We start from the raw sequence: 23630 nt of genomic DNA, 5'->3' as shown, positions 1-23630 counted from the left end.
CCTGCCCACGCAGAGCTATCCCAAGGCACATGGCACTCCATTGCGTCCAGGCGGCTCTTGGGTATTTCCAGTGAGGGAGACTCCACAGCCTCTCTGCACAATCTATTCCACTGCGTGATCACCCGCACAGTAAAGAGACTCGTCCTTATGCTCGGGTGGAACTTCCCGTGCATCATTTTCTGTCTGTCTCCTCTAGTCTTGTTGCTGGGCACTATCAAGCAGAGCCTGGCTCCAAACTTCTGACACCCTCCCTTCAGATACTTATGGACATTGACGACGTCCCCCACTTTGGTCGTCTCTTCTCTGAACAGGCCCAGTTCCCCCAGCCATTTCTCGTCCGAAATAATAACTCAAACATGGCAAAACACTGTTAATACCAACACGTGTTATTTACTACCGGTGCTTCAGACTCAGCCCCCACAGCCCGCCCGTCACCACAATCGGCCCGTCCCCTCAGCCCGCCCCGCCCCGGCCCGGCTGCTGCGCAAGCGCGCTGCCCCATGGCCGCCTGCCATTGGGTGCGCTGGCGGCCCGAACCATTCTCACAATTTTGAGGGGAGAACTGGGAAAACGTGTCTCCGACGAACATCCACTGAGCCTCTCTTTTATCAAAATACTATTTCCGGCTGAGAAAATTCTCGTTGTTTTGTTGGGCTTTTTTTTAACTGGGAAACAAAAACTTACAAGCCTGGCCGGACTGGCGGCTTATCTGGTTCCCCCCGTGGGTCATTGGTGTATCCCAAGATGGAGGGCACAGCCCGGGAGCACTGAGGCCTGGCCCGCGTGGGAGCGAGTGGGGTTCGGGACAGCGGGAGCGGCCGGGGTAGAGTGCCATGGTGAGTGTGCCGTGCTCTGTACGCGCAATTGCCTGGGGAACAAGGTTAGAGCAATAGAGCCGCCCCCGGGTATCCTATATCGGCTGTAACGCGGTTTGTCGGGTGAGTGAAGCCGGAAACCTTGCTGGAAGTGTTTTCCAGGTCAGATGTGGTAACTCGCAGGAAAGGCGTTCAGCCGCTTGGAATACTGGGTGGGTTTGTTGATCCAGCCCGCAGGTGTGTGCCGATGTTAGAGCTGTGCCTGGGTAGGGTGCTGCCGCTGGCCCTCATGGCTGGTGTTGGATTGCTGCTCTAGGAGCAGCTATCCAAAGCACGAGGCAAGATGTGTCTAGATGAATCTCCTTATCAGTTCCCCGTGTTTCTTGGATGAAGTGCGTTGCAGAATTCTTTTCTAGGGCTGTATGTTAAACTGTGTATGCTGTATCAGATATGTACTGTTCCATGCATTGCCATTTTGCAGCTGCATAAGCTGCATTTGCTGTTAGAACATACGAAATATCTGTTGTGCGTGTGGGGAGGTGCGTTAAGCTCCCGCCTGTCTCCAAGCATTTGTTAATAAGGCATTGCCTTAAAACGAATACAGCAGCACACTACAAGTTCTCTTTAGGTGCATTTAATATTTAATTTTTTGTTAACAGTTAACCACATTTCCTTTTTTCAGCCTCACAAGAAGAAAAAGCCCTTCATAGAGAAGAAGAAAGCAGTAACATTTCACTTGGTGCACCGAAGTCAGAGGGATCCTCTTGCTGCTGATGATACTGCACCCCAGAGAGTTCTGCTGCCCACACAGAAAGTAAATACTCGCTTTTAATTAATACTGAGGTTAATTCAGACAAGAAACACCGTGGAGAAAAAAAGTTGGTATGCAATTAGACAGTTCAAAAAAAGCCTGAGAGAAGGTAGTTTTTAGTTCAGCTTATTAAAAAAGGGATGTTGCAGGGAATTTCATGGTTGTGAGTTACTGCTGATGGCTGAAGGATGACTTAGCTGGTATTAGAGGTGTAAATGTATTTTAAAAACAACAGTGAAACTTGCCTGACTCACTGTGATAAAACAGGCACTGTTGGGTATGTTGCTGATGGTCCTGCTCAGGCAGCACCCAGACATGGAACCAGCTGATTACAACATTCTAATTGGCTGTGGATTAGGGTAAGAAGTGGAGAGAGGACTACACAGTCAGACACTCAGTAGATGTGTTGCTTTTGTTTTTGCTAGTAAGTTTTACGTGGACTTAAGTAACTAAATGTATTCCTTTTGATTATTTTCTTCTCCTCCCTCTTCCTAGGGGCATGAGGAGCGGAGAAGAGAAGAGCAGCGCAAGTATGGTGTCTTCTTCGATGATGACTATGACTATTTGCAGCACCTCAAAGAAGCCTCTGGTCCCTCTGAGCTTGTCCCATCTGTGCGGGGACAGCAGAGCAGAATTGTCATCACAAGTGAGGGGCACATAGAGGATGAAATTCAGAGAATTTCAGTAAGTAGTGTTTTTGCTGATGGTAATGCTGTTCTTTGGAGCATTAACATTTTCTAGACACATTCGTTGTGTGTATATATATATACATATTTATATTTATGTGTAAGGATCCTTTTGACCCACAACCAACTTGACTTTCCTACAAACAAACCCAGAAGCTGACAAGCTGGCATTTGCAGATGAACATTATTTTGCTAGCACAATGTTAAAACACTTCAGGTACCCACAACAAACTTTTTTCTACAGAGATGGCTTGCAAAGGTGTTTGTTCGAACAAGTTGTGTTTTTTTCTGGGATGGGCATTTGTTTTTAAGGTTTTTTAGAACTTCAGAAAGAAGCCAGACAGAATAAAACCAAACTTTTCAACTGCAGGCATAACTTGTAGAAGTTCACAATGCTGGATCACATTGGAGTGGAAAAGCAGTAAATGCTTTGAAGCAGTGAAGCATGCCATTGCCAGTCACTTATAGCTGAGGGTGTTTGATTTAATCAAATATTGTCATTTTAATCAAACCAATAGTCTTAGTCAGAGGTGCCTTTCAGGTACAGCTTGGTGATACTACATAAGGTTTAAAGGTTAGGATAGATGTGCATGTTGTGAAGCTTTTAACAAGCCTTTCAGTAAAGAGGTGAATTAAAATGTGTTCTCCAAAACAAGCCAAAAACATTTTACAATTTCCATGTGACTGCTGTACAACTATTCTCTAAAAAGCTTTAGAGATGCAAAAAATACTGTTCCTGTACCTGGAGAATATTGACAACATGAGAATTGATGCTGCCAGCACTTTACATAGCTATCATTGTATAACTCTGAAAATTTGCTGCAGATAATGTAGCACTTGTAACATTTAAGTGGCACAAACAGAGTTTCTTTTGGTCACAGGAGTGTCTGCATGATTTTTGTTAATGTGAGCTTAAACAAGAAGCTGAGAACAAATACATTGTAATGCCATTTTTCTGTTTCTTTTCTAAGGCTCCATCTATTAAGTTGCCTTCCTCCGTGTTTGCCACAGAGTTTGAAGAGGATGTGGGCTTGTTAAATAAAGCTGCTCCTGTTTCAGGTATTTTTCACCTTTTGTGATATGAGTTGCCATCTAGGAAGCAGATGGTAATTAGGGCTTCTATTGTGATGTCATGGGATTTTTTGGCTTAGAAGTGGCTCAGCAGCAGACATGAGGAGTGATCTGTGAGACACCCGTGTTTCAATTTGAGACTTACTTCTGCGATTGACTAATGAGAGTTCTTTAGCTTTGCTTGGAGAGGGTTAATCCATAATCTCTTACTATTGCATAGCAAATACAAACTAATAACAGGGGGAAACTGTAGCTAATACTATTAGTTTACTATTCTGTATTTTTGAATCCGAGTCCGGAACTGGATTCTCACTCAGTTTCTCTTCAAATGCTGAGTAGTGTTTACATCCCTTCATTAGTGTTATTTCAGTGTTACAGGCTGTGAGGTAGGTTTTTGTTATGTATCCACATTTGCACTGGACATTGACTCCACAGCTATCTCCATATTTCTTAACAGTAAGCAATTGTAGCAGTTCTCTCTGTCCTGACAGAAGGATGCTAAAGACAATTCTGTTAATTGCAGCAGAGAAACACTTTTTAACCTTTTGTAATATAGGGAATTTTAGGGCTGGAGCTAGTGCTGGTAGCTGATCATGTGGTGTTTTGGTCTGGATATCTTTTTCTTTTACATTATTCTATATTAAAATGCATTTATGGAAGGCCTCTAGGAAATGTTTTTTTCTGAGTGATAAAAATTGACAAGAGATTGGTGGTATGCCCTGGCTTCTATCAGATTACAAATATTCTTGAGGAGTTTTATGTTTCTTTGGTTTAAGCTTTCCTTACTGCAAATTAACAGTCCAGCTGGGTTGGTTTTTATCCAGGAAAGTAGCTTTGTAATGTCAGAGAAATGTAAATACTTACATTTCATTTTTTCAACTTTCTAGGACCACGGCTAGATTTTGACCCAGATATTGTTGCAGCTCTTGATGATGATTTTGACTTTGACAATCCAGAAAATATCCTGGAAGATGATTTTGTTCTGCAAGCAAATAAACCACAGAAGCGGTAGATAGAGCTTTGTTGAAATATTTGTTATGTAAATAGGAGAGATGCAGTTTGCTATTGCATGTGGTGGTCTAGGAAGCCACAGTGGTTTCAGATTTCAAATTGAATACTTTGGTGTGTTGAAAAAATTATTACCTTGTGTTACTTGGATGGCAGCTTGCAAAATGAAATTTATTACATTATCCAAGAAGTGGGATTCATTTGTTACTTTGAGATTATGGATTATATGCAGTGTTTGGAATAATAGTGTTCTTGAACTGTTTAAAACATTGTCATCTATTACATGTAAAATATATCAGTAATAGTGTTGATGAAGGCTAATGGCTGTTTCTGAACCCTTTAAAAATGCTTTGTGTGATACTTCACTCAATTTTATCTGCTTAGGTTTTGGTATCATTCTCATAATTTCATGAACAGTAAGAATTTTTGCTTGTTTTAATAGTCAAGAATGCAGCTGATATTTTTCTGCTTTGACGTGTACAGCTGAACATAAAAACAACATCAGTCTCAGTGCACAGATGCATGGTCCAGCTAGCAATGCTTTCAGCTCTCAGACAAGTGTCTCACTCCAGATTTAAATCTGTTTTTGCCAAATTGTTTCAGATAACCCAGCATGGGTCAGAGCTATGTAAAGGTCCATGTGTTATTCTAAAACTATTTTGTGCTTCTGTTCAGGGGACCAGATGCTGAGGATGAAGATGAATGGGAAGATATGGAAGATGATAGTGATGAGAAGGATAGCTGCAGTACTGACAAAGACTATGATTCAGAAGGTCCTTTGTCAGATGGTGAGGTTAATGGACAGGCTAAAGAATTCCTTTTTATGCAAGAAGAAACCAGGAGTCGTTTCACAGAATATTCTATGACATCTTCCGTGATAAGACGGAATGAGCAGTTAACCCTGTTGGATGACAGATTTGAGAAGGTGAGGCTGCTCAAGAGTGTAACTGTGAAGGGTGATAAATGCTTCTTTGCCTGTTGATTCATTTCATCAGGCAGTGTCCTGTATACCTGTGCAGATTTTACTGCTTTTAGCAGTCAGGGCATCAAGCTACTGCTCTCTGCATGTATTCTGCATTTAATACTGGGTACATTTAGAGGCTTGTGTCACCTAGGCTGTAGTGTTAATTGCTATTGCAAGGCCTAGCACTGATGGGAAGTAAACAGAATTACTCCAGTGACTGTATGAGCATTCATAATTAGTGTTTCACTTTTGTCTGAGAGGCTCAGTTCAACACAGCAAGCCATTTACAGGTCCCTGGTGAAGTATACATTCACGAACCAAGCATAGAAATAGGGTGTAACTTTTGTCCTGAGCAGTAACAGGCTTCTTAAGGCATAGATTGAAATAATGCATCAGAATAAATAACATTTTCTAGAAGCTGGTTTTTATATTATTATAAGATAACTTTGTGGAGTTCTATGTGGAAAGAGCACTGACAGTAAGAAGGAAATCCTACTGCAGATGTGTTTGGCAGTTGTTCAGCAAATGCAAGGGGAGAGGAAAAAGAGGCAAATAAAAAGAAATGTGAGGTTCTTCTTTAAGCTGCCAAGAAATTGCATGACAAATGTGGTCTAATTACAGATATCCACTTCTTTATTTTAGTTTTATGAACAATTTGATGAAGATGAGATTGGAGCCTTAGATAACGTGGAGTTAGAAGGCTACATTAACACAGACAATGCTCGGCTGCAGGAAGTCCTGGATGATTACTACAGAGAGAAAGCAAAGAAGTATGTATTCTCAGAAATACTGCTTCACATAAGTAGTTCTGTAATCCTCTGTTTACATGGAAGTTTTGGGTGTGTTGTTTCAAGTTCATGTACTCAAAAGATTGCATCCCTCAATAAAAGCAGCTGCATATCGGTATTATCCATTTGCATGATAAAATTAAGTGGAGGAATTTTGTTGGTTTGAGTAGGTTATGCTCCTTTTATATAGTTGTGTTGAACTTAATGTAAGCAGTATCTTAGAGGCATTCATCCTCTTGAAAAGCAGAAATACTTCTTTTGTTGACTGTGTCTTTGTTCTAATGTTTTTAGTTTGTTTTGAGGAGACTTACTTATGGAAACTTCATTTTTGCTGCAAATTTCGTTGGAAGTAGCTTTATTGGTCTGGGGTCTGGGGCTTGACTTAAGGGAGTCTGGGCTTACATAATTATACATTTTCAATAAGAGATAAAACTTATTGTTTTGTTTTCTGAACTTTGAAAAAGTTGTGTGAAACTGGATGCTCTTGAACCTGATGAAGATTTGGACTCTCTTGTCAATGAAGAAAGTGAGGAGGAAAAGGAAGAAATAGTGACTGTAGTTATTGAGGAGCCAAAAGAAAAGTGGGATTGTGAATCCATTTTGAGTAAGTATTTTGGAGTTTGCTTATTTGTTCTTAGAATTTCAAGGTAAATGATAGGTGATTTCAGAACTTCCCTGGCAGTGCTTCAGGTAAAATGGTTTATTCTCTGAGCACAACAGGAGAAATTCCCAAAACCTAAGTAGCAGTACAATTCATAAGTGCTATTTGCAAGCCTTTCTTAACTACTTTCTTTTTTCTTTGCAACTTAGGTACCTATTCAAACTTATATAATCACCCAACACTTATTAAGGAGCCATCAAAGGTAAAATTATTAAACTTACTCTGATGAATAGCACTGGGAAAACTTGAGATAAATGTGTTTGTTTTTTCAATGGGTATCTGTTTTAAAAGACAGGGAGCAGAAATGAGGTTTGGGGAGGGCTCTGGCATTATTTCTTCACTAAAGAGGAATTTTGATATATTTTTTCTTATTCTAAGGAAAACTGAGTCAGTTAAAAGTTTCTGTAATAGCTAGGCAGAAACAGTGAGGAATTTCCTTTGTTATCTGTGAGATTTGTCTAATCTGTGTCTCACAGCCACATACTTGCTCAGGTTTATTTTCCTATGGTCTGGAACAGTTTATTCTAGTTCTTTGGTCTTCCATATGTTCCCCATCAATAGAGCATAGCTTGATATCCCCAAATTTGAAATTAAATCTTTTTTTGCAAGCTTATAAAGGAATATTAAGTGACTGCTTGAGTTCTTTATTTTTTCAGTAATATTTTAATAGAAGGGGAAAATGTTTTTCTTATTCTGGAAGGCCAGATTTTGTCACAGATGTTTGAATTTCTTACTTTGGGATTAATAGGTGTTTTTGTGGGGGAGTTAAATAATATGAGGAGACTTAACTTTTATTACTGTTAAATCTGGATTTGAAGTTTTTACACTGATAAGTCAGTGCCATGTGCACTTCTTGGAGAGAAAGCTAGGGGCCACTAATTCCTATGCACTCTCTATTTCAGCCCAAACCAATCAAAATTTCTCAGAAGACTGGAATTCCCCTACACGTCCTGCCTCAGAAGGGTCTCACTGCCAGGCAGGTGGAGCGCATGCAAATGATAAATGGCAGTGACCTGCCAAAAGCATCAACACAGCCTCGTTCCAAAGCTGAGAGCAAAGAGGATCGCAAAGCCAGGAAACAGGCAATCAAAGAGGAGAGAAAGGTACACCTGACTGCAAATAAAACTCTGCAGAGCATTCTGCGTTACCTGAATTCTGTCCTACAAACTTTGTTTAAAACTCACTTGTCATGTCTGAAGGTAATGGGAGAATCTTGATGGTCTCAAAGTTACTGCTTCTTAATTTTCTTTCTGGTAGATTTTTTTTTTTTAACATCACACTTTTGTCTTTCTGATTTCCAGTATCAAAACTTTAGGTCTGTGGCCACTACTGCAGATACAACTGCTGGAGGAATATCAGATCTCCTTACGATCTAGAGTAGCTAAGAAAATAGTTACTTTTCATTTTATGTGATCTGAAACATCATATTTGAAAGAAATGTGGAAAATCCTCATTGATCACAGTTAAATCCTTGCTGTCTTATTTAGGAACAGAAATTGCCAGCATATTAGAAGCTTCAGCTAACTAAAGATGTTTATCCTGGTCGTACACGTATTAATTTGACAACCAGTAATTAGTGCCATAAATAATACAATTGTCCAGATTGCTCTTATTTTCATGATCTAGGAGAGTTAATTGGAATAGTTTGATTTTGCATGGTAATTCCTATTTTGTAAATTTCTCATTATTCCTATGTACAGGAACGCCGAATGGAGAAGAAAGCCAACAAGCTGGCCTTCAAACAGGAGAAAACAAGACAAGAGAAAGAGTTGCTCAATCTGAAACAAAATGTGCAAGGTCTGAAGCTGTCCTGATGAAACTGAGAAACTTATTGTGGAAATATCCCTATTTTTTCATTTGTGTTGAGAAGGGAACTGCTAACTCACACCTTTGCCAGTCCTGCTCAAAGGGGGTTGTTCAAATCTCACTGTAACAAGATCCAGTAATTTGTCATTTTTTCTGAAGTGAAATTCTATATAAAATAATGTATTGGTGATATCTGTTCTGTAATGAGTGACATTGCAATATCTGCAAAGTTTCATTACAGTAGAAATGTATTAAAATTACGAATATTTTTCTTAAAAGTTATCACTGAACAGAGATATATATATTTGTTGAATGTATTCAACAAATCAGCAGAATCCTACAGATTTGATCTGATTAGATTCTTCTATTAAATTATTTCAGTTTACAAAACAGTATTTTCATTTATGCCTTTTCTCTTATACTGATGGTTGAATATAGTAGCTTGCTATGATACAGTTTTATAAGTCAAGGAGTTTACACCCACTCCTCCTTGGTTCTTTTTTTTTGGGTGGATTATTTATTGTTTTGGTACTATGATGGGTCCCTTTTGTAAACAAAGGTGTCTGAAAAGCTGTTCTGTGGCTAGACATCACTGTTACCTGACCCGAGTTTTACATTTCCTGGCAAATAAAATCTGTCCCAAGGAGTGTTGCAGTTACAGTAGTCAGTGACCCTTAATGTTGCCATTGGAATTGGCTTTGCTGGAATTACTCAGTCTGAGTAGGATGGCAAACATGCAGCAGATGCTTGGATAAAAAGTGTGTGGCAGATAGTCACCATCTTGGTGTTTCTAGAATACCCTTCCTCAGGTCTTGTATTTAACTTGGTTTAATTGGAATACAAACTTAATACCCACTACAATTGTAAAAACTTCCAAAGATGAGCTGAGGGCCAAAATCTGTAGGTTTGGTGTGAACTTGAATGTTTGTACTGTGAACATGAATTATTTTGATAGTGACTGGTTCATAATGTGAGTGAAATCAATAGGATTAGTAGTCAGCCCTGAATCCTTCTGTATTTATAAAAAACCCCTCAGGTTTATGTCTGTATGTTACAGACAATCTTCTACCTCTGTGTGAGAAGTTAACCTTTTTACTGGAAGGGACGTGGTGAGCAGGACATCAGTGCAGTGGCCTGACTACTGGTGCATTCAAAGCATCTTCAATATTCCTTCCATAGGTTTGTGAATACTAGATGGAGACAAGCTAACAGGGACTGATAAAGACTTTTAATGTACAGAAAATTCAAAATACATGGATTTATTGGAGGAAAGCTTTTACAATATATTTTGATTATGGAGAAGGGAATAAAGAGGCATCTGAATCTGCAAGTCTTGATCACTGCTCAGAAAGCTAAAGTGTCATGTACAGTATACACATCTAGATTAAGCCTTCATTTTCTAGAATTGTCTGTTAACAGAATCAATAGAAATAATCTGTAAGATTAGAAAAAGTTTCAGCATTTTCCATTAACTGATACCTGTACTAGTTTTCATGTGTTTGACAAGCTTAAGTGGGATCTACCTGTGTCTTAATTGCTAATTGTGTAATCACTGACTGTGGTAACTGAAACACTGACCACCACCCAATACTCATGACTCCTGACAGCAAAACAGAAAAGGAAATCTGAGAAGCAAATCTGTTGAGGTGAGTCAGATACCAGGAAATAAGTTCAATGGAACAAGTAAGTAACATGCTGTTCAGTGCTTTGGGGTGCAGTGTGATTTTGTGGTTTACCAAAAAGGACAATCTGACTAAAGCCAGTGCACACGTTCTGTGCTGGGTTTCTCATCACTGATTCAGTGGTACTGTGCTTATACCTAAAGTGCTTTAAAATAAAAACAAAAGGGAAAACAAACAAACGTCTAGAGGGGATGAGTACAGAATAAAGTGAGGGAGGCAAAGGAAGGCACTTGAAATGAAGAGTGGAGTCTGGACTAAGGACAGACACAGCTGTGGCTTGGAAACAAAAGAGGCAAGACATTTAAACAGAGGCAATAGGAAAGGAGTCAAACAGATTTCAGAATTGCTTTGTTCCTCTTCACTTGTAATCAGTGAAACACTGCAGTAACCTTAACAGTGATTTGGAGTGTGGTAAAATCCCAAGGAGAAGGTAAAAAACCAAAGATGTCATTCATCTGCTTAGCAAGACAAGGATTTCTTTTGTTTTAGCAAGAGGAGGTAAAGAACACTTACATGAGAAGTCCTTACAGAAGTTAATTTAATGAAGTACCTCTGTAGGTTGCAAGTCAAATGAAAAGGACTCTCTTTTTCCTGAAGTTTTACTAAAGGCTGTTTTTGTTTAATAGAAGTCATGTCCCTGCTCTGAAATGAGTGATTGTCTTTGGAGTTAAAAGGGCCTGAAACTACTTTCCATGTAACTTAAACATTTACTTAAAAAAAACATTTACTTTAAAAAAAAAAGGTTATTTAAATGCAAATCTCAACAAATTTAACATCTACAAAATAAGATCATCTTGGAATGCTGTTTAGCATGTCATGGAAGCATTCCACCTTAATAATAAAGATTGTGCCACACTTTGCATGGCACTTTCTACCTGAGCCATTACTGGGAATCCACTAGCTGACATCCAAACCATAAATCTGGGTGGGTGCAGCTCACCTGCCCTGAATTTAGGCAGTGATGAACGTAAGTATTGTTCCACCATCTCCTCAGCCAACTGTGATGTCATTGTGAAAGCACATACCTGAGCAGTCATGTGGAAAATGGAATGCTGCCTGTCATAGCAAAGGAGAGCTTGTGCTTTGTTGGAGCTGGATACATGAGGAGGGAGTTCTGCAAAAGGGAACCCTGGTATGCAACAGGAGAGTTGGATTTGATAGTTCTTGGGTCCTTTCCAGTTGAGGATATTCTGTAATCCTATGGAGATGCCCCTTTCTGACAATGAAGTGCTGTTCCAGCAAGAGCCCTGTCCAAGTGCCGACTCTGCCACGGTCATGACATCCTGTGCTGTCTAACTGAGGCTCTTGCATGCTTTGCATTTTGCAGAGCTGCCTGAAGTCAAGGTCTGGCTCCTTCTACAACCCATGGAAAACACTTTGCATAGTTTGTGGTAAAAACTCCTCCTTTTAATGGGAATTTCAATGCATTTAGCTGAAATGGGTAATGAGCGCTGAGGAAGGAGGAGGTGACTGCTGGTAGAGAAGTGAGTTGAACAAATTTAAACAGCAAATTATCTAGTAACTGCTTCCATTAGTGAACTTGATTAGGGGATTTATTGTGCACAGACACACTGTGAATTCATCCTCAGTCTTGCACTTACCTGCTTGTCCAAAACCATGTTTACTGTACACTGAATTTCAAAGAATGTATTTTCTCTTAGTGAGGCATAAATTACTAACTTACAGCTTCCTTTTTTGTTCCAGGCTTTTAGGCTGAATTTGTTATTCCAGTCTTCTTGAAAAAATAGACTAATAAACCATCTGATAACTAGTCCCTTTGACAGCATAATGTGGGTACCAGGCTCTGTTCCAAAGCTTGCTGCAGTGAATGAAAAGATTCCCCTTGACCTCCCTGATCCCTGGATTGCAAACTGAATGCGTGACTGCACAGTTTGCCTGGCACAACCCAAATGCAGGGGTTTTCTGCAGGGGTGGGGCTCTGCACATATCCCTCCGCTCTTCAGTTCGTGTCACTGTTCCTGTGTCTCTGTGGTAGATCAGATCAGCCCTACAATAGGACTAAAACCTGATCTGGCAAGGAAAAAACCCAAACAAAACAAAACAAAAAATACACTGAAATCGGAGTGACTGCAAGAACCAAGACAAAGGTGCAATTACTTTGCCTTAGTCCCATGTTTGGTATCTCAAGATTTGTGAAGAGCATAATGGTTTTATCTAGCAAAATAGTTTGAAAAGAAAGAGCTGTGTGTTATGGGAGAGGTGAGAAATTTTGTGTCATCGTGACTGGTGTGAGATCCAACTCCTACGGTGGCTCTCCATGCCCTGGTGATGCAGGACTGGTTTCCTCCTCAGTGAGCAGGGCACAGGTGTCTGCTGCACTTCCAGTTTGCTGTCAAAAATGTCTAGAAACAGAAGGTAAGGACCTGAGTAATAGGAGTAGAAGGTTCCAAGGGAAATGAGGATTTGGAAGTTTGTGCCTCTGTAGAATGAGGGGTGTTTTAGTCCAACTGAGCTGTAACCAAAATGCCTTGCTTAAGTATTCACTTAATTACTACGGAAAAAGAGTGGACAGCATAGAGAAATTATTAAGAAGATCAAGAGAATAACTGAGAACAAGAAAGGGTGAGTAAGCAAAATAAGGTACAAACAGGGCCTTTAATTTACCAGATGTGGATGGACTCATGCAACTCATAGTGCAGGAAAGAGGCTTTAGTTTGGTCCTTGCTTCCATGGTGTTCCTTACAAAGGGCATTGCCCGTCTTGTTGCGGAAGAGTGAGAGTGATGCTAAAATCTGAGACGTTTCTGAACCTTACAGCCTCATTTGTTGTGAGGCATGGCCCTTATACAAATTTGGCACTGGGTATTGTATCTACATAAAATTTCCAGTGCTTCCAGCTGCAGGTGCTATCCCTAGTTTTCCTTCTGTGTTGTCAGGTGGTACAGGTGCTGGTAAGCAGCTGCTCCCATTCAGCCTGGGGCTGTGGCTCTTTCATGGTGTTGGTGGGATGGGCAGCACTGCTGTTTGTCAGGGGACACCCCACTCTGGAATGCATCTAAACTCAGAGAACTAATAATGAAAATATTGTCCCTTTGAGCAGGATCAGACTGGTCTCCACCTTAATTAAGAAAGAAAGAAAAACAGGTGTGTGTGGGGAGAATCCAATGGTACAGCTCCTGTTCACAGACCCAATCTGTTCTTGTCTGCACATCATCATTTGGACTGCTCTCCAGTCTGTTCCTGAGCAGAACAAACTGGAAATGGCCTTTATTTCTTATTTGTGTTGAACCACAACTTTACTTGGACAGCTTTTGAAAGTTTTGATGAAGTCCTTCAGGAGTTAAACTGAACCCAAAACAAATACTGCTGCAGCCCCCTGCTCCTGGATAGAAGTTATTTTAAAGCCTGGGTAAGAACGTATCATTAACAAAGCATCACTCCAACCCATGAGCAAAATTTTTTCTTTGCATCCCAGCTGATCCAGTGTTCCAAGGAAGCCTTCAACAGGAAGTGCAAGCCCTTCAGCATTTTGAGACAGAGACTATAGGAAAGAGAAATCACCACTGTGAAGAAGCAGCCCCTGCAAAGGGTATAGTTAAAACTGAAGTGTGTTTGTGTGTTATCTCCATACGAAGTCTTTCATCCAGTAATATTATTGTTTCCTCCAAGGACAAAGCCTGGATGTTGTGGATGAGTGTCACATATGTGCTTGACAAGGTGCCAAATTCTTTCCTCCCCCTCCCTGTGCTGCTAGTGTTTGTCAATATGAAGAGCCAAATCTGTAGATGTCATGTCTGCCCTGGGCACGTAAGTGTCTCTGCTCTTCGAGTAAATGTTCAAATATATATTTTTAAAGACAATGTGAATCTCTAATCGGTTTCTCTTCACCTAAATCTGAAAGAGAGTGTGACTCAATGATGCATGGATGCCCAAGGCTGAACCTGAGAGCTGCCCTTTCACAGATGAAGTTGCAGAGATTCACTCCCATTTTACTGAAGGATTAAAAATGTGTTTGAGCAGAACTTATTTACCAGAGATGGAGGAAAAAGATGCTTAAGCTCTTACTGGAACAAGTTATTTTGCTAGCGAGGAGGTGAATACACATGGACATGCATGGATATTATTTTATCCAGAGGAGCCAATTCACTACTGATTTGATTGACTGCTGTTGTAAAATGTCCTTTAAAATGAGTTGTGGAAGGAAAGAGAAATGCACAAAGGTTTGAAGTTAAAATTATGTGACAAAGGGAGAAGGGAAGGTGTCTTTTCTAATAATGTCTTTTCTGGTTCTTCCTACATGCTCTTAGGTTTGCCATGACCATGGTATTTTGTTGGAGTGCATTGGTTTATTTTGTCCTTCTTCTGGTGTTGTCAATAGACAGTGAAGGGCTGAACCAGCTTCCCTATGCCTTTCAAAAAGTGCAAATTTCTTTTGTTTCTAATGTTTTCTCTTTCCCTCAGAAAAAAAAAATAAAAGAACCCTTGCTCTAAGATATTTCTGTCCCTTGCAAGAGTGAAGTGTAGTTTGTGCCTTCTCCTGTTTCCATTACAGAAACAGCCAGGGAAGAAATCTAACTGGAAGCAGCCTTATGAGTATTTCTTAATACTATTCAATCAGCCAAGCAGGTCACACAAGCTGTGAAGGAGGCCACCTTCTTCCACCTTCTCCCCCACCAAGCACCAATCCAGATTTGTGGTCAGCTTTCCTATTGTGGTTCTTGTACTGATCTTTGATAAGGCAGTGACATCTTATTAACCACAGATAGGATTCAGTTTTGCATCCTTGGCACAATATTAATGCCCTCCATAGACTCTGATTTTTAGCTCTGTTTTTTGGCTTGAATTGAGTAAGGATGCAAGGCAGAGGCAATGGAAGATAATACTAACCATACATTTTAAATTTAAAGGCAGCAAATGTCTGATATTAACACTTCAAGAGGAAAGTCAGGATAGCTGTACTATCCTATAACAGAGGGTGAAATAAATCCCTTTCTCAATTCAAAATAAGTAGTGTACACAGGGTTCCCCACTCTCACAGGGTGCCTTTTCCACTGTCCCCTTCTCCAGCCAGCTTTGCAGGCAGGGAAAGGCATTTAGAAAAGGACAGGTCTGGTTTACTACTTAATACCAAGTTCAGCCTCTGCACAGAGCTCCCTGTGTAAAAAGTCACAGCTCCAAAAAGATGCACACACGGACAATATCTCATGATAGTGTGACACATAAAATGTGTGAGCAATCTTGAGAAGGGTGTCAGTGGAGTCCTGCCTGCCTTAGGAAGGCAGAGGGCAGAAGGGAGAAGGGGGCTCTTTGGGCTCCCTTCTGGAGCAGGAATTCATTACTGATAGCAAAAGCAGCTGCCATGATTCCAGCCTCTCTCCTCTCCCAGATGACAGCAATGCAATATAAGCAGCAGGACATGTCTTCCTTCCTTGATTAGGGTCAAGCTCCTCTCTGAATTTCCACTGCTGCTTTAATGACTCTGTTATTTCTGTCTTACTTTACCAACTCTAAGAGCAGACCCTCCCTTTCCTTCTCCCTCTTGGAGGAAACCACGCTGTGCAAGAGCAGCAGTAGTTGTGGAGAAAGGAATTGGAAAATTGCTTTTTAGGAAGGACAAATTGCTGAGAGGTCTAGTGGGGGTGTATATCCTATACTACAGGACTGGTGAGAAAGTACATGGATTGTGGGAAGGAGAGAAAGACTTAGTTTTTATCTGATCCTCCTCCAAATAGAGCCCAAAACTCCCCATTCTGCCCTGAAGTTCCAGGCGTCCCCACTGCACCCCTGAATCTGCCCTGTCTCATCCTCCCTTCCCCTGTGCTCAGAACTATTTTGCCCATGCTACTGGTCTGGAGCAGGCTTTTGGTGGCTGCTTGGGCCATATTTTCAGTATTGTTACTGAGAGAAATAATTTATAAACACACTTTATCTTTAGGATTAAGGTAAGGACACTTGGGTTGCTTTTGTGAAAGGCACTGGACACAGAGGAAGGGTCTGAGAGCATCAAGGGTGGTGTGATGTCTGAATGTGGTTGCAGTGACCCTGATTGTTCATTGCAATGAGTTGGATTGTACCTGCCATAACAGCTGCTGAAGAGCTTTTAGCAGAATCAGGACAGCAATACTGTCAAAAGAGATTTTAGAAAGCACCACTTCATGTTCTTCACAATGCTGCTTCACACCCAGAAACCTGGCTCTTGGATGTGCCTCAGCTGATGGGACACAACTGCTGCAGCAGTGTTTTGCTAAATCACAGAATCAATTAGACTGGAAAAAACCTCTGAGTTCACAGATTCTAACCTATCACTAAATGTCCTTGTCACTGCCCACCTGGACAGTCACTGGTGTGTAGTAATCTGTGTGCTGACTTAGTCCAGAGAGCCTCCAACTAATATCCCTTATCCAGGCTCTAGCAAGGAGCAGATTTCCCCATGGTATGAGTCTGGTTGATATACAGGACACTCAGCTCCCCTCAGGAGCAAGGCACCCACAACATCCACCCTCCTTTTGTTCCCTGTAGTTGTTATCTGGCTGTCTGTCCCTCTGTTTGACTGCTCTGATCTGGGACACCCTCAGACAGAGCTACTACTCCACTGTCGTCTGCCTGACCCTCGGGATCCAAGGCTTCACACCTGTTCTGTAAGGGCCCCATGGAAGGCAAGGGAAACCGACAGGGAATTCTTCTGCCTCCCTGGGCAGGGACCTGTTTCCATTTCCCTGCTTTTAAGTCTCCTCCTTCAGCTTGACAGCAAGAGAGGTGGAGTTCCTCAGACTCCTGCTGATCTTGCATCCACTGCATTTCTCTCAGGGCTGGAAGGGTGCAATTCTGAGTCTACATCTCTTTTGCACTCTCTGATACTTCTCAGCCTCCCCACCTCCTCTTTATCTCTGCCACAGGCTGAGGAGGTCACTGTGCATGCAGGTGTCTTCCCCACTGTCCTGCAGCCCCTAACACTGGGCTCAGACACTCCCTGCAGCCAGAGGCCTGGATATTCACACGCTTCTTGAGGAGTTCTGCTCAGACTAGTTAATTGTGAGGTTGGGAAGGGGTAGGACTAGGACAAAGATAATAAAATCTGCTTTTATTAATCCCCAGGATTTATTCCTGAAAGCAATTACTATTTGCATGCATTTTAGTGTCCCAAGTGTTTTTCTAGAGGAAGGTTTTGTAGTTCTGCTAAGCTGGTACTTTGGAAGCTGATGGGAATTCATCATGGGCACCTGCTGGTGGGACCAGGTGTTGAACTGCATCTTGAGTGTTCCAGAAAAGCAGGGGAGTTCTTCTCCTGTAGTGTATAAACTGTGACACAAGCTGTTCCTTTCTTTCTGTAAGACTATACATTTAATCCATTATGCTCTCAAAGGTTTGCTGAGGCTCCCCGACAGAGGGACATGGAGTTTTGTGGGAAGCAAGCTCTTGGCTATGCTGCAATCTCCATCAGACAAGCTTTGGTAAGCAAACACAGTCACACTTGTCTTGTCCTGGAAGCAGATTTGCTAAACTGTAATTTGTGGGCCAGTAAAGGCCTATATTTTAAAGCTTATATTAATATAAGAATTGAAATTCCAGAGAAGTTGATAAACTCTTATAACAAAACATGTGCTGAATATCATCTGGGAGTTGCCCATAACTGGAGCTCTTTTTCTGACCAAAAATGTGACAGAATATGACAGTATAAAAAACTTCGGACAACAACTTCTTCAGACTCTTCTGCAGTTATATTCCAGGGCAACAGCTGGAATAGTAGAGAATGAGATACCTGGCAGCTTTTGCAGTACTTTGAGAAAGCTCTTACTGTTCTTCAGGGCTCCCTGCTGTTGGAAGGTTTGCTATTCCTTGTGTCTAGACACAAGACCAAAGGGCAGAGCCCCTTGGGAGAATCAGAAAAGTAGAGCTAGCCATCAGTGTCTTCAAGTGAGATCCTGCTTTGTTATAGATAAGAGAATAATATAAGCAGTTCCTTTAAGAGAGTACTGCTGGTTAGGGGGGTTTGGATTATTTTTTTAAAATATGTTGAAAAATCTTGTTACTCTTTCACCTATTCAGAGCAGGAAAAATGGCTTGCAAATGTGAGAGGGTGGGCCTTTGGCCTGTTCCTTCCTAGCACTGCATCAACAGCAATTTGGAGAGTTTTCACTAGAGTCTACAAGCTCAGTGCTAGAGTTGAGTGATGACTGTGCATCTTGTTTTACTAGGACAAGCATCGACTGATGGAGAGAAAAGCTCCAACATTAACACCTGCTGTGTTAGCACTTCTGGAGAGAATACAAAAAGAGAAACGTAAGCCAGGCAAAGAGTTCATTTAGTCATATTTATGTGTTTCTTATGACAAACCCTGAGGTATTTGAGGTGGGGGAGGCATTTTTTAAAGCAGATCCTAGGCTTTGGAATCCTGTTTTCTGATAGAATAATGTAGAATTATAAAGTTTGACTTTTTTTGCTGGGCTTTTTTTTGCAAGTCTTGACATGAAATCCTGAACTTATTTCTGCACAACACTTGCTATAACTGAGAAAAGACAAAGATTCCAAGGGGATGTTGTTGGTAGTGAATGGCTTTCCTGATCATTATCTTGATCCCTTGTGTGGACTGTATGCACAGAGATTTTCATTTGGCTCCTCAAGAGGGACCTCAGGAGTTAGAGGCCCTCAAGCAGAAGTATCTACATAGACCTAAAATACAGAGTCTGGCTTTGAAGTTCTTTTTGCCCATAAAGAACTCCATAACCTTTACTCTTCAACTTTGAGATTTATTCCATCCTTTTTACCTTAAGTCCATTTGGATGAGGTACCAAGCTTTGTGTGTTGTTTTTTTCCAAATGCCCTTGAAGATTCAGCTTTAAAATTAACATCACCACTTCCTAAAATAGTTCCTTCTAAGCAGGATACCACATAATATGTTTTCTAGGAATCATTGCTACTGGTAATCATGACCTGTATCAGTCTATGTTTAGAAGATTTTTTTAAAAGTTATTTTAAAGGTTATTTGTAGTATAACCTGTGAATTATAATACACACTGCTCCTTGTATCAGTATCTTTGATCCCTATATTTCTAAGGTTTGAGAATTTATGTAGATTATCATGTTTTATGGCAAGTAAATTTCAAAAATAATGATCTGCAGAGGCCTCTTCAGAAACACCAAAGAAAACAAAAAAATCTAGGAGTGTATCTGCTGGGAGAAGATCCTCAGGAAAGTCTGGGTAAGAAATTATTATTATTTTTTATTTCAATATTGTAATGCAAAAAGAACTTGTTTGTTTTGGTTATACAGAATATCCTGTTGCAGTGTTTGCAGTATGAGCTCCTTTGTATTAATTGAAGCAATCAATTTCACTGAAACCTGTAGCAGAGCTCCTCGGGGCCCCAGTGTAGGCTGCTGAGAATACTAATTTTGGTGTTGAATGGTCTTTGATTTGGAACAGCCCCATCCCAAGCAGGCAGTGACTGTGCTCTGCTCGAGAGGATTTGCCTCTCAATAGTGCAAACCTCTCCAGCAGATCTTGTGCACGTGCAATGTTCTCCCATTGTCCACGTGTGGAAGATGCAAACATTCATTTCAGTAACAATTATGTCAGGATGACAGTGTGGAGGTTCTTCCTTCTCCTTAGTGTTTTGTTTCCCAGACCATGATGTTTGGTGCTCCTGCTCCTCTGCCCATGCAGTCACAGGGGTTCCCATCTCTGGACATGTCAAGCCATGTCAGAGCAGCAAGAAGCCCTTCCAGCCCATGTTCAGGGTGGTTGTGGTGCGGTTGCTCAAGAGGATGGCTCAGATGGTCAGCATCTTGCACCCCTCTGAAATGTTTACAGCTGCAGAACATGAGTCCTTTGCAGGAAATATGGCCAAGAATGATTCCCTGTAGCTGGCCAGATATTTTGAGCCTGGGAGAGACGCTGGTGAGAGTCCTTGGAGCATGGGAGGAAAGGAATGTGCACAGACCAGTCAGTTGCAGAGACTCACAGTCAGAGCTGTTGCAGGTTCCTCTGTGAGCAGTTTTACTGTCCTTGGTTGCTGCTGGTCAGTGGCTGGATCCCTCAGCTGTGGGGGAGACTGCAATGGGCAGGGGAGTGTCCAGCCCACAGTGCCAATGTCAGCTCTACCCACCTCCTTGACTTTGCCAGCCACAGGAAAACTGCCCTCAGTACCCTGGGGTGTCACCTGGGACCATGTTAACAGCATAGTAACTCCTCTGGTTATCACACAGGGTCTTGCACCCACCAACAGGGATTTATTGATACCATCACCATTCTCAAGGTTTAGTCACTGAATTCTGAAACCTGGGGCTTGACGCCTCTTTTCCCCGGGGATACTGGCTGGTCCAGGTACCACTGGTGATGTAGTTGCAGAGGTCTGGGACAGCCACTGCCCCCAGCGGGTCCCAGGGACAGACATCCACACTCACATCTGAAACAGAGGGCAGTGGAACTGTGAAAAAGACTGGTATAGCTGAGCTTGCAGGTGCTGGGTGTTGGCAACTGCTGCTGCATTTTCTGTAGCACTTGAGCTTTGCCAAGTGCTTTGCAGAGCACTTTGGGCAGGTGAGAAATCAGTTTCAGAGCTACCCACGAGCCTTTTTTAGCTGAGAAAGGAGATGTGAGAAACTGGCTTTGAGTGGTGCATATAAATGGTCTCATCCTTAATGTGCCTGGAAATGGATTCCTGGATGAGCTGCTCCATCAACTTCCCACAAGTACAGGTTTAATCTTCTTAGAGAAAATAGAGTAAAATATAAAAGCCCTTTCTATAACAAGAAATAGCAAGTATATGGCTTGTTGCTGCTTCTAGACCACAAGTGGACAACAGAAGATAAGAGTGATGGGTCGGCAAGGATGTGTTAAGGCTTTCTGCTGGAAAGCAGAAGATCTTATGCAACCCAGTTTTTCAGCACCACTTCCCCCTGAAATGCTACAGTTGCCAATAAAATTATCAAACTGTAATTCACTGGCTCAGGTTTGACTGGGGCTTTTTCTCGCTAGGCTACAAATCTTATTATGCTATCCTGTTTAAAGTTGTGAGATTATTTGCATCCGCTGCCAAGATTTAATTAAATGATTGCCTAGAGGGGTGGACATTACCAGCAGTTCATTCAATGGTTTTAACAAAATGCAGGAAGATGCAGTACCATGTGATTTTCTTTTTCTTTGCCCTAATGCTTTGATATATTGAACAAGACAAGTGGACATTGTGGAACTTCATGTGAATATTTAATACAGTCTTCCAGTAAACAATAAATGATAGTGATTGATACATGAGAAATGGCCATGTATGCTGTGCATCTCTTCAAAGCTCTTTGATTTCAGACTAAAACCAAATCTCATTCTTGAATTAAGCACTTCAATTGCTTTTAAAAATTCATCAACAAGACAGAAATGTTGTAGAGGTATATCCCTTCTTATTTTTTTGGTCACTTGATCCACTGTCAGCCTTGGATCACCTTCCATAAAGTTTCAGTGATGCAACAAGTAGGGGCTTTTTAGCCCAGTAATTTTCAGTAAGGCTTTCAATTAAAATCCATAAGGAATTTTCTTACCTATTAAATGCTCATTAAGTAAATTAAGATGAAAAGTAGTTGGACATAGCAGTAATAAATACCATATTTTAAACAGTTTAATTGAACTACTTAGACTCTAGCTAATAATGATTAGATGGATACAGAAAGGATGACACTGAAGCAACTGTAACTCCTAGAGCTAGAAAAGGCAAGCATGACAGTAGCCCCAGCATATTAAAGCAGTGCTGCTTAGCCTTTCTTTCAGTCCAGGAAGAAGAGGGAAAAAACCCCAAACCCATTCCAAACTATACTGTGCAATGTTACCACAGTTGCTTTCTTTAACAACCAAATAAATGAATCTTCAAATTTAGAGCAAGTTTTACTGTATTTGCTGCTGTGTGTGTGTCCCCATTATTTTCTGTCTGTTTACAGAAGTGTAGGATTTCATAGCTTTGTTTCCAGTATCTTACAAAAAAAAAATATATAAGGGCAGGGATGGTGTATTGAGGAAAAGCATTTTAAACATTCCACTAGAAATGAACCAATTATTAATATATGGAATGTACCACCCCAGTTCAAACTGGCTATGAAAAATTTTCTGAAAATAACAGCAACCCATTGACTAAGGAAATGGAAAGTTCTTACAGGAAAACTTTATAAATAAAACTGAAGGAAAAAGAAATTAACTTGGTTTCTGATAGAGGATGGGAACTTAGCAATGGATCAACTTGGGATTACATAGAGGATGCAGTCTTTTGTTCCATGTAGTATAATTTTAGCTTCTTGACATTATTTCAGCAGGTAAAGGTCTTTTTTCTTCTTTCATAAAAAGAATACTCTTTTTATGAGACCAAATGTTTACTAAATTTTGTTCTTTTACAGTATGATTTGATTATAGTAATTCTGTTGTTTATTCACCACATACTGCTCTGCTTCTACAGGTTTTCAAGCAGAGTTCAGATAAAAGAGTATTTTTATCTCTATTTGAATGTGAGGTAAAATATCCCAAGACCTCCCAGATCCCTTACCTGCTGTGCCATGGCCATGGCAGCTCTCTGCCCTTACATCCACTTCTCACCTTTGGAGGAGGACTGGTCCGTGTTGGGGCTGCTGCCTTCCCGCAGTGCACCCACAGAGGATTGGGGCTGCTCTCCCCACCCCGGAGCTGCCACAGCCCTGCCTGAGCCAAAGGCAGCGCCACCAGAGGTGTCCTGCAGCCCGAGCCTCGGCCACGGATGGCCTCAGAAATGCTCACAGAGGTCTCCCTAACAAACACATTCTGAAGGTCCAGTCCTGCTTACAGCATTGGATGACTCAGGGGTATCTCACGTCTCTTGAGTTGCAAGAACTTTAAAACAAAACTATTTCTGACAACATAACTGTATGAAACTTTTTGCCTTTCTTCGTCATGGGACATCATCAGCTTCTGCTACATTTATGATGCCAAGAATCTGGAAAAAGAAAATTGAATGGGCTGATGGGTTTAAGCAGCATTGCACATTTAAGGTTTGTTTCTGTGCTTTACTTGCAGATACTGTGGCTGTGTGCTTTTGAAGTATTTTAAAATGCATCAAAAGTGGTTATTTTCTTTTTATTTGAATGAGAACGTCTTTAATCTGTAGTTGCATATGCATTGGTAAGGAATGCTTATCATCTTTCCATATTTTGGAAGAGGCTGAGATCAGGCAGCAGCACCTCTGTTGGCAGCCCAGAGCTCAGGTACCGTGCTCCAGGGCCGAAAGATCAGCTGGAAGAACGTGCTCAGTGTCCGCATAATGTTTGCTTCTTAACATTACATTTAAATTCAAGGACAAGTATTAGGTTATTAATGACAACCCTTATGAAAGCACAAACCAAAATGACAAAATGTGTATGATCAGGCAGCACT

At 41.1% G+C, this 23630-nt stretch overlaps 1 protein-coding gene across 1 annotated transcript; it reads left to right on the top strand.

Moving 5' to 3' along the window:
- The first annotated feature begins 544 nt into the window (after positions 1-544).
- On the top strand, positions 545-9263 carry LTV1 (LTV1 ribosome biogenesis factor). The gene is made up of 11 exons (XM_064708266.1): positions 545-836; positions 1498-1629; positions 2122-2310; positions 3284-3371; positions 4271-4391; positions 5067-5316; positions 5998-6125; positions 6608-6747; positions 6954-7006; positions 7707-7907; positions 8505-9263. Exons 1-11 carry the CDS (start codon positions 834-836, stop codon positions 8616-8618), a joined length of 1419 nt encoding a protein of 472 aa, XP_064564336.1. The 5' UTR covers positions 545-833; the 3' UTR covers positions 8619-9263.
- Positions 9264-23630: the final 14367 nt, after the last annotated feature.

Source organism: Zonotrichia leucophrys, chromosome 3 (genome assembly GCF_028769735.1).
Source record: "Zonotrichia leucophrys gambelii isolate GWCS_2022_RI chromosome 3, RI_Zleu_2.0, whole genome shotgun sequence".
Taxonomy (NCBI): domain Eukaryota; kingdom Metazoa; phylum Chordata; class Aves; order Passeriformes; family Passerellidae; genus Zonotrichia; species Zonotrichia leucophrys.
The sequence above is the reverse complement of the archived record's forward strand: the minus strand, read 5'-3'. Positions and strand labels throughout refer to the sequence as shown.